The following is a 14759-nucleotide window of genomic DNA, read 5'->3' on the forward strand; positions in this document are numbered from 1 at the left end:
GTGACTTATCTCTGGCTCTGTTCCTTTTTCTCTTTCTTTTCCTCTCTTCTGTCCTTTTTCACTTTATTTGCATGCACTTTGCACATCCTAAACAGCCAATGCACTGATATCCAGTTGCTGGCATGTGACATGGTGCTGTAAACCAAAATGCAGCTTCTCAGCCTCAGGATGCTGACGGGAATCACGGCTCCAGAAGTGTGATAAATGAATGTTATTGTGCCATCACAACAGTCAGTAGCACAGAGTTTTAAGGTTGGAAAGTTATATAATGTTGCTTTTAGGGACTTTTTGTTTCTTTGAAAATAGTGAAGAAGCTTTCCATGTTTACCAGATGGTGATTAGAGTGCTTTACGCTCAGAGAATCTGAAGCTTTCCTGATGAGCAAAGTTATGTCTGCAATGTCTTCTAAAAAAATGTAGACCCTACTGTAGCAACGTGGTCCATGTCGAGTTCAAAAGCTGCCTGGTTTATATCACCGTGTAGTAACATGAACAGCGTAACGTAGACCCAACTACATGAGGTAGAATTAATATGTTGTACATATCCACGATAGAGCTCTTACTTGAACCATTATGATTTTCTTTTTAGGTTTAAGTTGTTTTTAAATGGTGAAAAATCATCTTCTCTGAATGATCTCACTTTAGGAGCCTTTAGCTTTAGCTTATCTAAAGATTTCCCAAGCAGAGAGCACATTAATGCCTGTATGCTGCCTGTAATACTGACTACAACTATATACAACCCATAACCCTGCTCAAAAATAAGAGAAGAAAAAAAGAAGTAGTGATGTGTAAAAGCATCGAATTCCCTCCACTGATTGTTTTCATTTTAATTTACCAGGTTGCCCCATTTCACAACAACCAGTTCATCAACGGATTTACTACATCGCATAGTTTCAAACCGGCAACGTCGCCCCTCACCATCAGACACTTCTCACCCAGGAACAGGTTTGCATCATAAAATGCTCTTTATCAGCACATCTAAGTGAATGAGATCCTTTAAACAAAACTGTGGCTTGTTTTTAAAGTGATCCTGAAGCTTTTTTTGTTTTTAAAATGTTGTTTTTCTGTCTGGAAAAAGAAGGGTTTTGAGTCTCTTGGGCCATATCAGGTTGATACAAACAAACGTCATATTAAGACGATGCATGATCGTAATAGAAGCTTACTCCTCAGACATTGAATTCTTCCCCCAGGAATCACAGCAAACCTCACTTGAGACCGACGATCCCCACGGCAGACCGTAACACTGGGCTCCTGGAACACCCGGGCCTCTTCTCCAGCTTCCCTAGCGAGCGGCTCAACGGGGTTCGCAGCAGCCCGCCAACACGACTTCCCACCAGCCAGCCCAGAACCAGGTTACCCTCCACTGCGGCCTTCCCTCGCAGAGACACCGTGGGCACGGGGCGAGTAACGGAGCCAACAACCCCAGACTATTCCCTGGGTGTCGGCCGAGGAAGGTATGATTCTCCTCCAGCGTGTCTGTAATACAGTAATGGTAGGACTCAGTCTTAGTTTTCCCAAAAAAATGACAACCAGTCTGTATCTTTTACTAAAGTACGTTCATTCTTTCATTCACAAACAGATACAGATGAATCCATAAACACTAGAAACACTGAAAGCAGCAATAAATGTTTGGCAAACTTCAAATCCAGAAAAAAAACATGACAACTGTTGATGGTCATAAGCGAGGAGCTGTGGTCCATTTTCACTTTAAGATACGATCATTACATGTTTACTGTGGTGTGGGGTCTGATTGTTTACACCAAGGTTGAGCCACTGCTTCAGCCAGAGAGGATGTTTGTAAATTGAGATGTTCTCTTTCTTAAAGGAAAAATGTTTCTGCTTCTAGGAAAAAGAGGGACGACAAGTTTACAGTAAGTACTTAATTATCTTTATCATTTAAATTAAACTATATCTAAATCAAGTGAGGTTTTTGGTCTTTACAAAACAAAAGTCTGGATTTTCTTTTCTTCTCAAAGCCTTCATCACCTCCAGATCTGTAATTAGAAACCCTGTTGTTTGTCGCGGTTACTGCAGCCTGGTTTGTTTCGCTTTCTCTTCTGAGTTTTGTGCTGACTCTGTGTTTGTCACCACCAAGCAGAGAGTGACTCCTCAGTCACCGCCGCCTCCTCCGAAACCTCCCTCCCCGAGCTTTGAGCTCGGTCTCTCCAGCTTCCCTCCTCTTCCCGGAGCAGCCGGCCAGCTGAAGACAGACGACGTGTTCGACAACCGGTTGGCCAGCAGTGTCGTTGTCGGAACCACTAAAGAACGGGTAAAAACTAGCAATAAGATCAAGCTACAGCTCTGTGCAAGACTTTGTGTTGCAGCAGGGAAACCTCTAAAACCTGCAGGACCCTTGATTTATACTGTAATATTCACTGTTATTTAGTGTGAGCTCAGTGCAGCTGTGTTCAGATGCATTTAGTGTATAATTTTTGTTGTCAGGTGACTCTTACATTATTACATTGTACAGTTCAAGGATGGCACCTTTGCCCGAGTTATCTTTGACTACGATTTCCTCCAAGTTATATTTTTAAAGCGTTGTTAAACTATTCTTCTGAGACACTGACAAAGCTCCTGATTTGAAGACATTTATAAACGTGTTATTTATTTTACAATGTACTTGTGCCTAAGTTATTGAAATTACATTGTGTTGTATCCTAGCAATCTTTATGATGAACAGAACATAGACTGGGCTCCTACAAAGAATCAAGGCCATCATGGAAAACAGTCGGTCACAGTTTGTTTACACCGAGCATGTAGCCGCAGCCATGTAAAAACACTAAAATGTGTAATTAAGGGAGTGAAAGCAATGGAGGATTTGCCACAGTGGGTCTTAATTTCAACTAGTGTCACCCGTCCACTTACCAAAAAGTTATATGTTTCTGGGATTTCCCATGTTTTTTATTTGCTTAGCCGTAAAGAAGCTGATCTGAAGCATCGTTCCACATGTCAGGGAACTGAACTGAACGATATTTTCCAATTACAAGTATAAATCTTCTTTTAATAATGTATATAAACATAGCTCAACATTTTTAAGGTTTGTAGTGCGTAAACTGGCATGTAAACTATTACTCGTAAATGACTCAAAGTTGCATCTTCAGTGCACAGCGTCAGCCATTTTGGTTTGCTTGACCTTCACTTTGTTCACCAGAAGTCTGCAAAAGTTGTGATTGAATACCAGCATGACACAAAGTTAATCATGAAGTAGTTCTGATTGATGATAAAACTCCCAACTAAAGAAAACTTACTGTAGCGTCTGACTGCCGTTCTTTCTGTTTGGATGTTGATACAGAATGTCAGCGCTGATTCCAGCAGTGGAGGTGCTCTCTCCCCAGTGGGCCCCAAAGAGCCTCACCGATCCTCCACCTCCCCGATGCCATCGACCTTTCAGCCCTCGCCGACCACCCCGACCGTGACCTCAGCCCCGACATTGACCCCAGCACCCGGCACACCGCACAGTCCCGCTCCCCCACTGCCGGCAGCGTAAGAACCCTGATGATGCAGAGTCTGATGCATAAAGCAAATATGGAGTTTATTTCAGATTTTAGAAATTTTTAAAACCTTGTAACCAGGAAATTCAAACCTTTTACAATGTTGTGCAGGGAAAAAATTTTTGCCTCTTGTTTGTTTTTCAGAGAGGTGAAAGCAGCAGAGGTCAAGCCAAAGGAGGTGCAGCTGTCTGTGGAGCGAGTTTCTGGCACCTTGTCCACTGCAAGCAAGTCGGTGCAGGTCAACGGTGCTGCCACAGTGAGTAATGATTTCTTTCTTTTTTCCTCTGTAACCTCACACTGTTATTATTATTACTTTTTTATTTATCTTTACTGCCTCTCAGACACCTCAATCAACAAGTCGACTCAGTCACAAACAGTAAACTAATTGAAACCATAATTCTTCACCATTTCATATTGATTCGGGGTGCAAACTTAATTTCTCCCACCTTACAGTAGAAATGGTCTTTAATCAGACACAAGTGTTAGTCTGAATACTTCTAACACCTTCAGGTAAGGTTTGCCTTGAAACAAGGGCACATGAGGAGTTTGTCAAAAAACAAATAAATACAACCTCCGCTTTAAATCTGGTTCAGTGTTAAACCTTCAGTTGATGCAACAGGGTAGTAGAAGACAGAGAGCTAACAAGAATGATGACTCATGATTCGGGTAAAGGCAGGTTAAACACTTCTTGTGAATCCCACTGCTGTCAAGATCGACTCTTAAGTATCTGAAATGTTTTAGAGCTTTCAAACAGTTCAGGTTACTAAAAGCATTATTTTTCACTTGGTTGCAGCGTTTTTTTTATTATTTGCATAGAAATTTAGTACAAAAAGTAATGAAATTAGTTGATTGATTATTTCTTTGGCAATAAATCTGAAAATGTTGGAAAACTTATTTATTTCATTCTAAATGGAGCCACATTTATAAGGAACATGCATTTGTGGGATGAGCAGCAGAGTTGAATATGTGGGTTGTGCCCATGAAAGACTTGACAAATCTTATCTACCAATACCAAACAGCTGATTCTGCTATTGACTTGTTGGTGTTCTTTATTGGATTGGATGATTTAAGTGTTAAGAACCAACACGTTGGCAATTTTACCATTTTATTCATTAACACTAGAAGTCCCACAGCTGCGAAAATTTCCTAAGGCTATGTCCACACGGCACCAAAGCCGGTTCAGGTGTGAAAATGGTGGCGAAAACTAGGAGAAAGGCTTCAACATCCCCACAAAACTGCTGTAGTACATATTACAAGGCTGTGGGGGGGTGCCACGATTATTAAAGAGTAACACAAGAACAAGACGTAGTGCATGCTTGCTCCCGCTGTTGCTGGTACAGTCGTGTAGTCGTGTGTTGTAAAAGCAGTGCATTTTGGTGCTAAAGCTGTACACAAGCCAGGACTGTCTGCAGCACCACAACACAGTTGGTCACGGACACCAATGTTGTTGTTGTGTTTGGCCCGCGCTCATCACACTGTCATCTAGTGGTGGGGTTACGCCTTCCTCACAATACCACAGACGGTGAAGGTTTCAAACCTATCCACCTTGGTACCTGGTTTCAGACATGAACGGTTTAATGGAGGCTAATCCCTGGTTTGGTGGGGATGAAAGCGTGGATTGCTGTTTTACTGCAATTCAGTGTCGTGGGGACAGCCCCTAAAGCTAAAGCCCCCCGCGGTTCATCAACACCTCATCAACTCCCTGTTCTCATGTAAATTAGCACTATTAACGCTTTCCTCCACACCCACCCCTCAGGTCTAACTTCTATATACGCGTTTTAGCACCATAGAAAATAGTGCTGCTAAATGGAACGGCCAAACTGATTTTCATTGTTCCTGTAACAACAGCTGCGTTTCCATTACAGTCATTTGCAAAATAAAAATGATATAAGTGCAGTTGCAATTTGCAGGCGGTTCCATTGAATGGTGTTTAGCCCATCAGCCAGTTTTCTCATACAATATCGTCCCACAAGACTCCACTTTGAGGAGGATGGAGATTTTGGTAATTCTTTGTAAAACTCTGCTGTTCGCTATCAAGGATGACAGTTATATTCTTTTCTTTATTTGTAAAGAGATTTCCGTGTCCTTCAGCTGCTGATACTTTGCCATTTTTACTTGAAATGAACTGGTCACATGACTCCCTACATCATGTCCCATGATGTGTGAATGCGGAAAAAGTGTTTCCATGACACATTTGCGATATACTTCTATACCAGGGGTGGCCAACGGTGGCCAATTTGGTATTATCTCGAAGAGAGAAGCTGATTTTGGGTGGAAGCAACACAGGAAACCTTTCAGATGTGTATATAAGCTAAGATCTCAACAAGCATCTATTTATGACAAACCCAATATATTTATCATCATCATCATCATCATCATTAAACCCAAATAAATTATTTCTAAATTGCTGATTATTTCTACATTAAGTTACAGTTTGCAGAGGACGTTTACAGCTGTTATGTCTCATTAATTAAAAGTTTAGTCTCCCAGAAAGACCAAGAGAAACTCATCCATGCATTCATCTCCAGTAGACTGGATTACTGTAATGGTCTTGTAACAGGACTTCCTAAAAAGAGCATTAAACATCTGCAGCTCATCCAAAACGCTGCTGCTAGAGTTTTAACCAGGACTAAGAGATCTGAACACATCACACCAGTTTTGAAATCTTTACACTGGCTTCCAGTCAGTCACAGAATAGATTTTAAAACCCTTCTGATTGTTTACAAATCCCAGAATGGTTTAGGCCCAGAATACATCTGTGATATGTTCAGAGAATATAAACCTAGCAGAGCTCTTAGATCCAAAGACTCTGGTCAACTAGTCCAGGCCAGAGTCCAGAATAAACATGGAGAAGCAGCATTTAGCTGTTTTGCTGCAAACAAATGGAACAAACTGCCAGTGGAGATTAAACTTTCCCCAAATGTAGACATTTTTAAATCCAGGTTAAAAACTTTTCTTTTCTCATGCGCCTATACATGAAATCTGCATGGTAACTTTTTTTTAACTTATCTTGCTTTTAATCATTTTAATGTAATTTATTATTTTATTGTGATTATGTGTTGATTATGTGTTGATGCCTTTTACTATTCTAAATATCTGTAATGTCTTTGTTTTATGTAAAGCACTTTGAATTGTCCTGTACATGAAATGTGCTATACAAATAAACTGCCTTGCCTTGCCTTACCCCTCCAGGAGCTGAGGAAGCCCTCCTACGCAGAGATCTGCCAGCGGGTGAAGGACACTCCGACATCACACCAACCACCAACGCCCAAGGAAGCCAAGCCAACCTGCGCCGCCGCCACAGCCGAGGACAGGAAGTGCACTGACGCCTCCACCCCTTCAGGGGAGGCCAAAGCCAGAGAGACATACCACCCTTCCTCCAAACCTGGCTCCGCAGCCGGCGCTCCAGGCAGACCCCCAAAGGAGACCCGAAGGCCGGCCGGGCGATGGGCCTCCCCGCCCCCACATCCAGGGAAAACCCCCAGCAAAGATCCCCACCACACCCCACCCAAGTCCCCACAATAGGGCAGCTTCCTGCCCATGCCTGATTCCTCCATCACCCCCACTACGCTCCACAGATGTGTTTAAAAAAAAAAAAAAAAGCAAAGGAAAATAAGTCAGGGCTACTCAATACTTATCTCCCAGAATCACCAGTCACAAACGAGCATAGAGGACACCTTCTTCTCTGGATCAGGGCTTGCAGACAAAAAGCACTTTACTGTGCATGTAGAGCACTGTTTCTTTCTTTTTATTCTATTTATTTGTTTCCCCCTCCCCCTTTTTCTTTTAATTTCCAGTTCTACGTTTTCTCTCCTGCAAGTTGTGTCAGCCTGCAAGTCGGCACAGCCATCGCTGAAATTTCATCACTATCTGAATGGCTTTGTGGGATTAATTAGTCCTGTGTGTGAAGCAGCGGGGCATTGTTGGAAGAAACCCCAAAGGATGACAGGAAGGAGCGTGTAAAACAAACTCCATTTTGTTTGGTTGTCATACCGACGGGCATGTCCATTTGCACGGTTGTGCAACTTTATGTAGCTTCATTATTAGTAGATGACACTTTTTTTTGCATCCAAATACAATCTTAACATCTAAATCTGTAAACAGTAGAATTTAATCCTCTGGTTTACGAGGCCTCGATGATTGTTGTCCTCTGAGTTATTTACACGAGGTGACTTTTGTTTGTTGCTACTGTCTTTTTATTTACCGGGTTCAGCATTGCAGGCTTTTGTGGACTGTTGGGGCAGTTACTGGTTTATTATCGCCGGGTTTCCTCTCAGTCTTCTTCCTCTAATCGGTCTCTGTAAAGAATGACCTCCCTGTGCTGTTTATCTTTTCACTATCAGCGATAACGAAGCTTGTTTTTTTCTGTTCTGCTGTTTTAAGAGTCGGACAGTAAAAGCTCGTTTCTCCAACCAGAAAAAAATCTTTTGAAATAGCTGGAAGTAGATCCACTTTTTTTTGGGGGGGGGGGGGGGGGGGGGGGGGGGGGGGGAGGTTTTCTTGGCATTTATGATTTGGGAAAAGCAGAGGCAGCTTATTTCCTTTAAAGTTGTCTCATTTAAAATCCAGTGGTCCCTTTTTTCTGAGTAGGTTTAGTTTGCTCTGGAAGAGCTTAAACACTGGCAAGCTGCAACCAGGAAGGACATTAACACTAGCTGCCATTAAAGACGGTCGGTCAACATGCCGGTTTAAAGGTGTTGAACTTGTTGCCAAGAGAGAGGACGACTCGTCGTGCAGAGAGGTTGCAGCGTTTCACTTTGAAACCATTCACACTTGTTCTTTCTCACAGATGTGGTGCTAGACATCCAGTCCTGGAATCAGTTACGACAACTCTTGATACTGTATGTGTAGAAATACTTGATTTACATCCACAGAACCTTACTTGCACTGTTAGTGTTTTTCTCAGACATGCAGGCAAAATCTATTAGATTGTCCTACCTGAAGAGAACAAGGGAATAACTCTGTTTTCCAGGAGCAGATTTAATAAGAACCTTGTGCGGCGTCTGAATCGAAGCCTTTTTGTTTTTGTTGTTCTGCCTTGTGGAAGCCGGAGGGATGGACGTTGCAGCCGTAGGTTCATTTTTGACAGATTGTGACTGATGCTAATGTTTCAGTTTCATTTGCGGTGGTTCTGGTTTAGCATTGGTGAGGATTTTCATAGAGAGGTGTGTGAGAATAATGGATAAATATGGAAAGTGAGAACGTTGGTTAAACTTAGTTTGTGTTTTTTTATGTTGGTGAAACTTAAGCTGATGAAGGTAAATGATGAGTGGATTGTTATTTTCTTTGGAACGTAGTTGGCAAAGTTGGAATGTGAAGGAACCAAACGTCCGAGATAAATCTGTCATGTAAAATCCATCCTGGGGGGTGGAAATGTTCAACTCTTCCTCCTTCCTTGGCGTTGTCTTCACCACTAGGGTTCTTTTGTTTTAATGTCAGAATTTTGTCAATTTCTCCTCGTTTGTTTGCACTCTGATTTCTTGTGAGTGTGGAACTGTAAGAAGTGGGAAAGACTGACCTGAGCACACAGCTTTTCTCTTTTGAAGATGCAGATTATAAATCACCTGAGGAAAAAACTTCTACGTCTACATCAGTCGAGTGGCCAACGTTCAGGGAGGGAAGCTGTGGAGGCGATCAAGTTAAGTTTAGTTGGAAAGCCTGTCGACTGTAGCAGCCACAAACGGCAGATAACCAACTAAGTCTCTTGGAAAATGTTTAATTAGTTTGAATAAAACAAATTATTACCAACAAAAGCCAGTTTTTAGGGGTAGAAATAAAAGAAACTGGGTTCTTTTCCCTCCCTGCTCATCTCATGTGCTCAGGTCTGTCTTTTACAGTCATCACCTCAAGATGCAAAACACCCTTAAATAAACCACTGTTTTCACAGTATCTATAATGGGAAACGCAAACTTACGCAATGTGGGACCTTTCATGTCTCGCTCAAGTCTTCCTGCAACACAAAGGATTCTGGGTAATCCCACTAAGAGAAAACCCATCTGCAGAAGGGAAGCTTCATTTTAAGAAAAAATAAATGAAAATACATCTCTACTTCTGGCCAGAGCTGCTTTTGATTTGGATGCTAAAGCTTGAGTTTAATTAGAAATATTTTTTTTTCTCCTCTTCTGAAGGACTGAGATGCACTTGGATGGTTTGATCTATTTTTTTATTTCTCTTATTAGTGGAAATGGTTAAAGAGTTGAAAATGCACCATATCCGCATATTTATACAGCAGTGCTGTTTATTCCATGAGAAATTAATATCTTTAAGTTTTTTTTTTTTTTTGTTTTTTTTTTGGGAGAAGGAAAAAACAGACACGTTGATGTCTCTATATACGCAAAATGTTTGAAAAAAATAATCCATCCAGTGTTTGAGAAACTTGAATTTTATTTAAACTTGAAAAATGACTTTGCCTTAACTTTTATACAAAATGAGCATAGAGTTTATTTCTTTCAGAGATAAAACAAATCCCCGAAATGTTAACGAAACGTGGCACGTGGAAAATATTTAGTCGTGACGAGTCTTAGAGTACAAATCTAGCAGCATTTACTTTGGTTTCCCTTTTTCTTCCTGTAAAAATGTACGAAAAATAATCATTTGGTGTCTTGTTTAATAGTTTCAGGTTTTGTTTTTTTTTTTTTTTATTTGTTTTTGGGGGGGAGGTATAAACCTTGTAAATGCAACTAGTCAATACTGTATTAAATATGTGCACTTTGAAGTGTGTGCTTTGCTTGTACAGATGTAAATACTCAGAAAACTATAAGAGGTACCTTAAAATGATTATAAAAATATATTGATCCTTAACTATAATGTTGCTATTGAGCTGGATGTAGGACATTAAAAAAACAAAAAAGAAAGAAAAATGGAAAAAAAAAAAGTTGTGCTTTTGAAAGAATTATTTTAAATTTTTTATGTTTAGTTTGGGTGTGCAGAGTTTAATTTCTGCTCCAATCTGCAGCGTGGGCAGATTGTCTGATTGTACATTTTCTGTTTGTTGTCTTGCATTCCTTTTTTTTTATGGCTGTAACTTCGCCCTCCTCTTCCTCCTTTTTCCTCACTGTGCACAATTTGGAAAGAGCCTGTGGTGCCGACGGGCATCCCACAAAGCTGAGTGTCCACCAGCATCCTCTGTACAGCGCCGGCGTCTCTTTCATTCAACGTTCCTGTCGCCAAAATTGAGCGCAAATATCTCAGAGTCTGAAGGCAGAAGCCGATCAGCAAGAAAAGCACTACATTTCTAAGAAAATAAGATATAAAAAGCAAAAAAGGCATTATGGGATTTTCTCTTCAGGCAGATTTTAACACTAATAACCAACCTAAACGTGCAGCTTTTAGCCGCCACATGCAAACGCAGCTAGTGTTTAATCAAACTGCATCGTGTCCACATGAGATGGGCTGCATGACATTTACACAGCACAGGAGGGAGCTCAAGTCTTCATTGTGGTGTTTAAAGGGATTAAAGTTTATATTTTTTTCTAATCTGTTAAAAGTTTTGAAGGTTAAAATTTGGGCATTTGTTCCTGTCTGTTGAACTTTTGGCTGGAAAATGGAAACTAGGGATGCAGTGGGCTCAATTTAAAAATAAAAGCAGATTTTTTTTTTTTTTTTTTAGCTTGAATTGCAGATTTACCTGCTGCTGTTTAAGAAAAAAAAACATTCGGTTAAGGATTATATAAACTACAGCTAATGGTTTTGACTGGCGGTGCTGGATCTGTTCAGTGTGAACAGAGCAGGGTTTGTTTCTGGTATTTAAAGGAAAACAACAAAATGCAACAACTTTTTTTTTTCTTTTTGGACGATTTTTCAAACTAAATATTGAAAGCAGATCTGTCCTTTTAACCAAAAGGGTTTTAGTTCAAATACAGACTATGGTTCTGGTATCTGTAAAAAATAAACTGGCAAATAAAGCGTTCAGTTTGAGCCATGTGAATGCATCTGCTTCTGTTTTCTAAAAATGTTCTAAGTAAAGTCAAATTATCTACACAGCCGTTGACTTTCTGAAGCACAAAAAGGTTGAAAACCTGAACAGGAAGCAGCTTTTCTTGGGGAATCATTAATAAAAAATAACCTGAAAACCTGAAGTTTATGCAAGAAAAAAATGTGGCAGGATGTGATGCCCATAACTTTCTAAGCTGTTGTTGCAAAGAGCGATGCCGGATGGACTCTCAGTTTTGTTGCCGTTGTTCGAGGCAACCTCGATGTGTGAAGCCCACCAACATTAATTAAGAAAGGGAAAGCACATGTAAAAATATTCACACCTTCAGCTCGTGCAGCAGGTGGTTCTAAAGGTGGGAGATGATTGCCAAACGGCCGCTTGTTGAAGCCGAGTTTCAGGCCTGTGGAGCGTCTGTTTTAATCTCATTTGCTGAACAAAGTGAAATGTTGGGATTTTTTTCACTGTGGCAGTTTGAGCAAAGACTTTCCCACCTGCGTGTCCGAGTGTGTGCTAGACGACGTTAATCTTAACAAAACTTGTTTTGTACTTTTTTCTTTTCCTTTCATCCTCTGATTAATGATGTTTGTTCATGTTCTGAGAAATAAATGTACAAATTATTTTCTTTTATTTTTGTGAAGGTTGAGGGCTTATTTGAAAGCTCAACTAGAATCAGTTTAGTTTTGTTTTAGTGGCGGTTTTCTGGCACATACAGAGCAGTAACCTGCACAGATCAATATGTCTGTTCAAACCTTTTGATTACATGTGTACGGCATTTTGTTGTGGCAAAGAAAACCAATAACCGTGCCATTATACAACCTGTTTTATGTCTTGACTGGGCAGTTTAACCTGTACATACATAGCTGAGCGCTTGCCATCTTTGACTTTTTCTTTTACCATGTGATTTTCCTTGTGATTGGAGACGAGTTAAGCTGACACCACTGACTGTAGGACGTCTTTTCCACGGGTTGCGTCGAGGTCGAGGCCTCGGACATGGACGCTGATTGCAACCTGAGCATCGCTGGACTGTGAATGTGTGCATGTGTAGAATAAATAAACTACCACCCAGAAATCCAGACTGATGCAAAAGGGCAACTCTTCCCTGAAGGGCGTGGTACCTCAGACTGGATGGTACCGCTTTCAAAGGGATCTTTCTATCTTGGCGGGATGGTTGTCGCCAACTCTGACATTAAAGCTCAATAAATGAGCTCCTTTTTTGTTGTGGACTTCTGCATGGAGGATCACACTTCATATCAGCCTGTCGGTCGCCTCGGTCTCCTTCCTGTTTACCCATTATGACAGTGCCATTGTTTTGTTTTTTTCTTCTTTGTGGGTTGCATCTCAGCAGAAAAATGGACCCTTTGTGGGGTTTTTTTGGTTTTGTTTTGTGTTTTTTGTTTTTTTTCTCAAAAATATGACAAATGCACAACAAGTGACTGGAAGGAGACTCTTTATCAACTCACTGTGGTTTAACTCATTAACACTGACCGTGCTTCGCTAGCAGCTGTGGACAATCGATGACTCCCCATCGTGTTGGGGTTTGGACAGATACATTTTTGCCTAACGACACCTTTAACACATGTGGGATGGAGGTTGCGCTCGAGGGCGGCTTTTCTTTTTTTCTTTTTTAATTTCCGGGTCTTTCTTCCATTCAGACTGGAATCAAGCGTACATGTCAGCTATAGATAATTTAAGTTACTCTCGTGTCATAATGTAAAACTGTCTAATTTGGAGAGAAAAAAATGTAGCTTACTGAAAAATAAAGATTTAGGCACTGTTCAAGAGCGGCTGTCTTTTTTGTGTGTTTTTATTTGTTTTTCTAAGCAGTTGTGTGAAACACGGGTTAACGGGTGGATCACAGGTTTGGTGATGATGCAGAATGTTGGTTCAGTGGATTTCACGTTTGCATTTATAATAAATTCTGCCATGATACGGTTTCAGTTCGATTAAGGAGCCAGTGATCCGTACGAGATATCACAGGCAAATTTAACAATCTTTTCCATTTATATGAAATCACAAAAATGAGCCAAAATATTTTATTCCTGAGCTCAAACATTTAATTGAAAATTGTTTAAAGGTCAGTGGCAGAAATATTTCTGTTAGTTTCTAATTCCTTTACTAAAGCAACTTAAATTTTTATTCTCTTAGAATGAGCCACTTGTGTTGGGTCATATTGGTTTTGGCAAGTTGTCCATTTTTAATAGACTAAACAGACGAAAGACTCCTGGATCTTCTGCAGTTTGAGCTAAACAAACACTTAACATGGTAACCATCATTATTATTTTCTCTATGGATTTCCTTGCATCCAAGCTGTCAGTTGTTTTGACTTTCTTGTCCAAACTAAAAAGTTGTTCCTGCACAAATGATGACAGCTGACCATGCTCTGAGCCAATGGGATTTCAGCATGAGTAGATGCTACTCTAATGGACTCATCTTAAAGAGTCATTCACATGACACCTGTAATTTCTCAATAACATTTTGTCTGACTTTTGTAAAGCTGTTACGGCTGCCGCTCATTGCCGCCACCAGGGACTAATCCTGCATGTAAATACCTGCCTTCTGTTGCCTGTTTGGAGTTGGCTGGATCTGACGCACCTTCACATCCTCCCTTCTGATTGGATCATCTCTGGTCCAATCTCTGCTCCTGATTTCACCAGCCAGGAAATAAAAGCCAGACAGGTGTGTCTGTTTGCACAGACTTTCTGCCTTTGGTTTGCTTGACTTCGGTGACTTTGACCGTGTGCTGTAGTTAGTGGTATTTGTGTGGAAAAATTAGTGTTTTTCAACAGTGTTAAAAGTGTCTGATTGTGAGTTAGACCATAGCAGTTAAATTGTGTTTTTGCTGTGTGCAGCTTCGGTAACCCCAACACTTATCATTCACCACTTTCCCATATGACATCAGACCATTCATATAATTCACTAATGATTCTCTGACCAAGTTTGTGCCAAACTCTGCCGTCCTTGCTTCGAAAGTCAAATATTTGGTGAATGCTTCTTTTTATACCAACTGTAACACCCCCACCAGTCAATCTGCTGATTGTTAAATCTTCCAAAAAGCAGTTTTTGCATTTTCTATAAACATTTCTGTCTTTGCCTTTGTAAACTTTTTGACGTGTTCTGCCAGTATTGACTTTGACATTTGTTTTTTTCCAAATACAATGAAGCTGCCAAAAAGCAATGAAGGTTAAAATAAATTAACTAGCTACAAGTGTTTTTGCTGCAGGTTAGAAAACTGAAAATGGGGTTTTTTGTCATTAAATGAAGGTTCTGGACAATTTATTTTATCCATTTACTTTCACAGCTTCTTTTCCACCCAGTTTGTGCTAACTTGACCTTATA

At 40.5% G+C, this 14759-nt stretch overlaps 1 protein-coding gene across 5 annotated transcripts in view; it reads left to right on the forward strand.

Moving 5' to 3' along the window:
* larp4b (La ribonucleoprotein 4B) overlaps positions 1 to 13199 on the forward strand; it is a 57714-nt gene extending 44515 nt beyond the window's left edge. For 2 of the 5 annotated variants that reach the window (XM_041991683.1, XM_041991688.1), the window contains 7 exons: positions 838 to 944; positions 1190 to 1453; positions 1825 to 1870; positions 2095 to 2268; positions 3292 to 3482; positions 3635 to 3746; positions 6683 to 13199. In XM_041991683.1, coding sequence (XP_041847617.1) covers positions 838 to 944; positions 1190 to 1453; positions 1825 to 1870; positions 2095 to 2268; positions 3292 to 3482; positions 3635 to 3746; positions 6683 to 7015 — 1227 coding nt within the window. In that variant the 3' untranslated portion in view covers positions 7016 to 13199. The remainder of the gene's footprint in view (positions 1 to 837; positions 945 to 1189; positions 1454 to 1824; positions 1871 to 2094; positions 2269 to 3291; positions 3483 to 3634; positions 3747 to 6682) is intronic. The other 3 variants (XM_041991684.1, XM_041991685.1, XM_041991687.1) reach the window with 3 other exon arrangements.
* Positions 13200 to 14759: the final 1560 nt, after the last annotated feature.

The sequence above is a fragment of the Melanotaenia boesemani genome, chromosome 8, assembly GCF_017639745.1.
Source record: "Melanotaenia boesemani isolate fMelBoe1 chromosome 8, fMelBoe1.pri, whole genome shotgun sequence".
NCBI classification, from domain to species: domain Eukaryota; kingdom Metazoa; phylum Chordata; class Actinopteri; order Atheriniformes; family Melanotaeniidae; genus Melanotaenia; species Melanotaenia boesemani.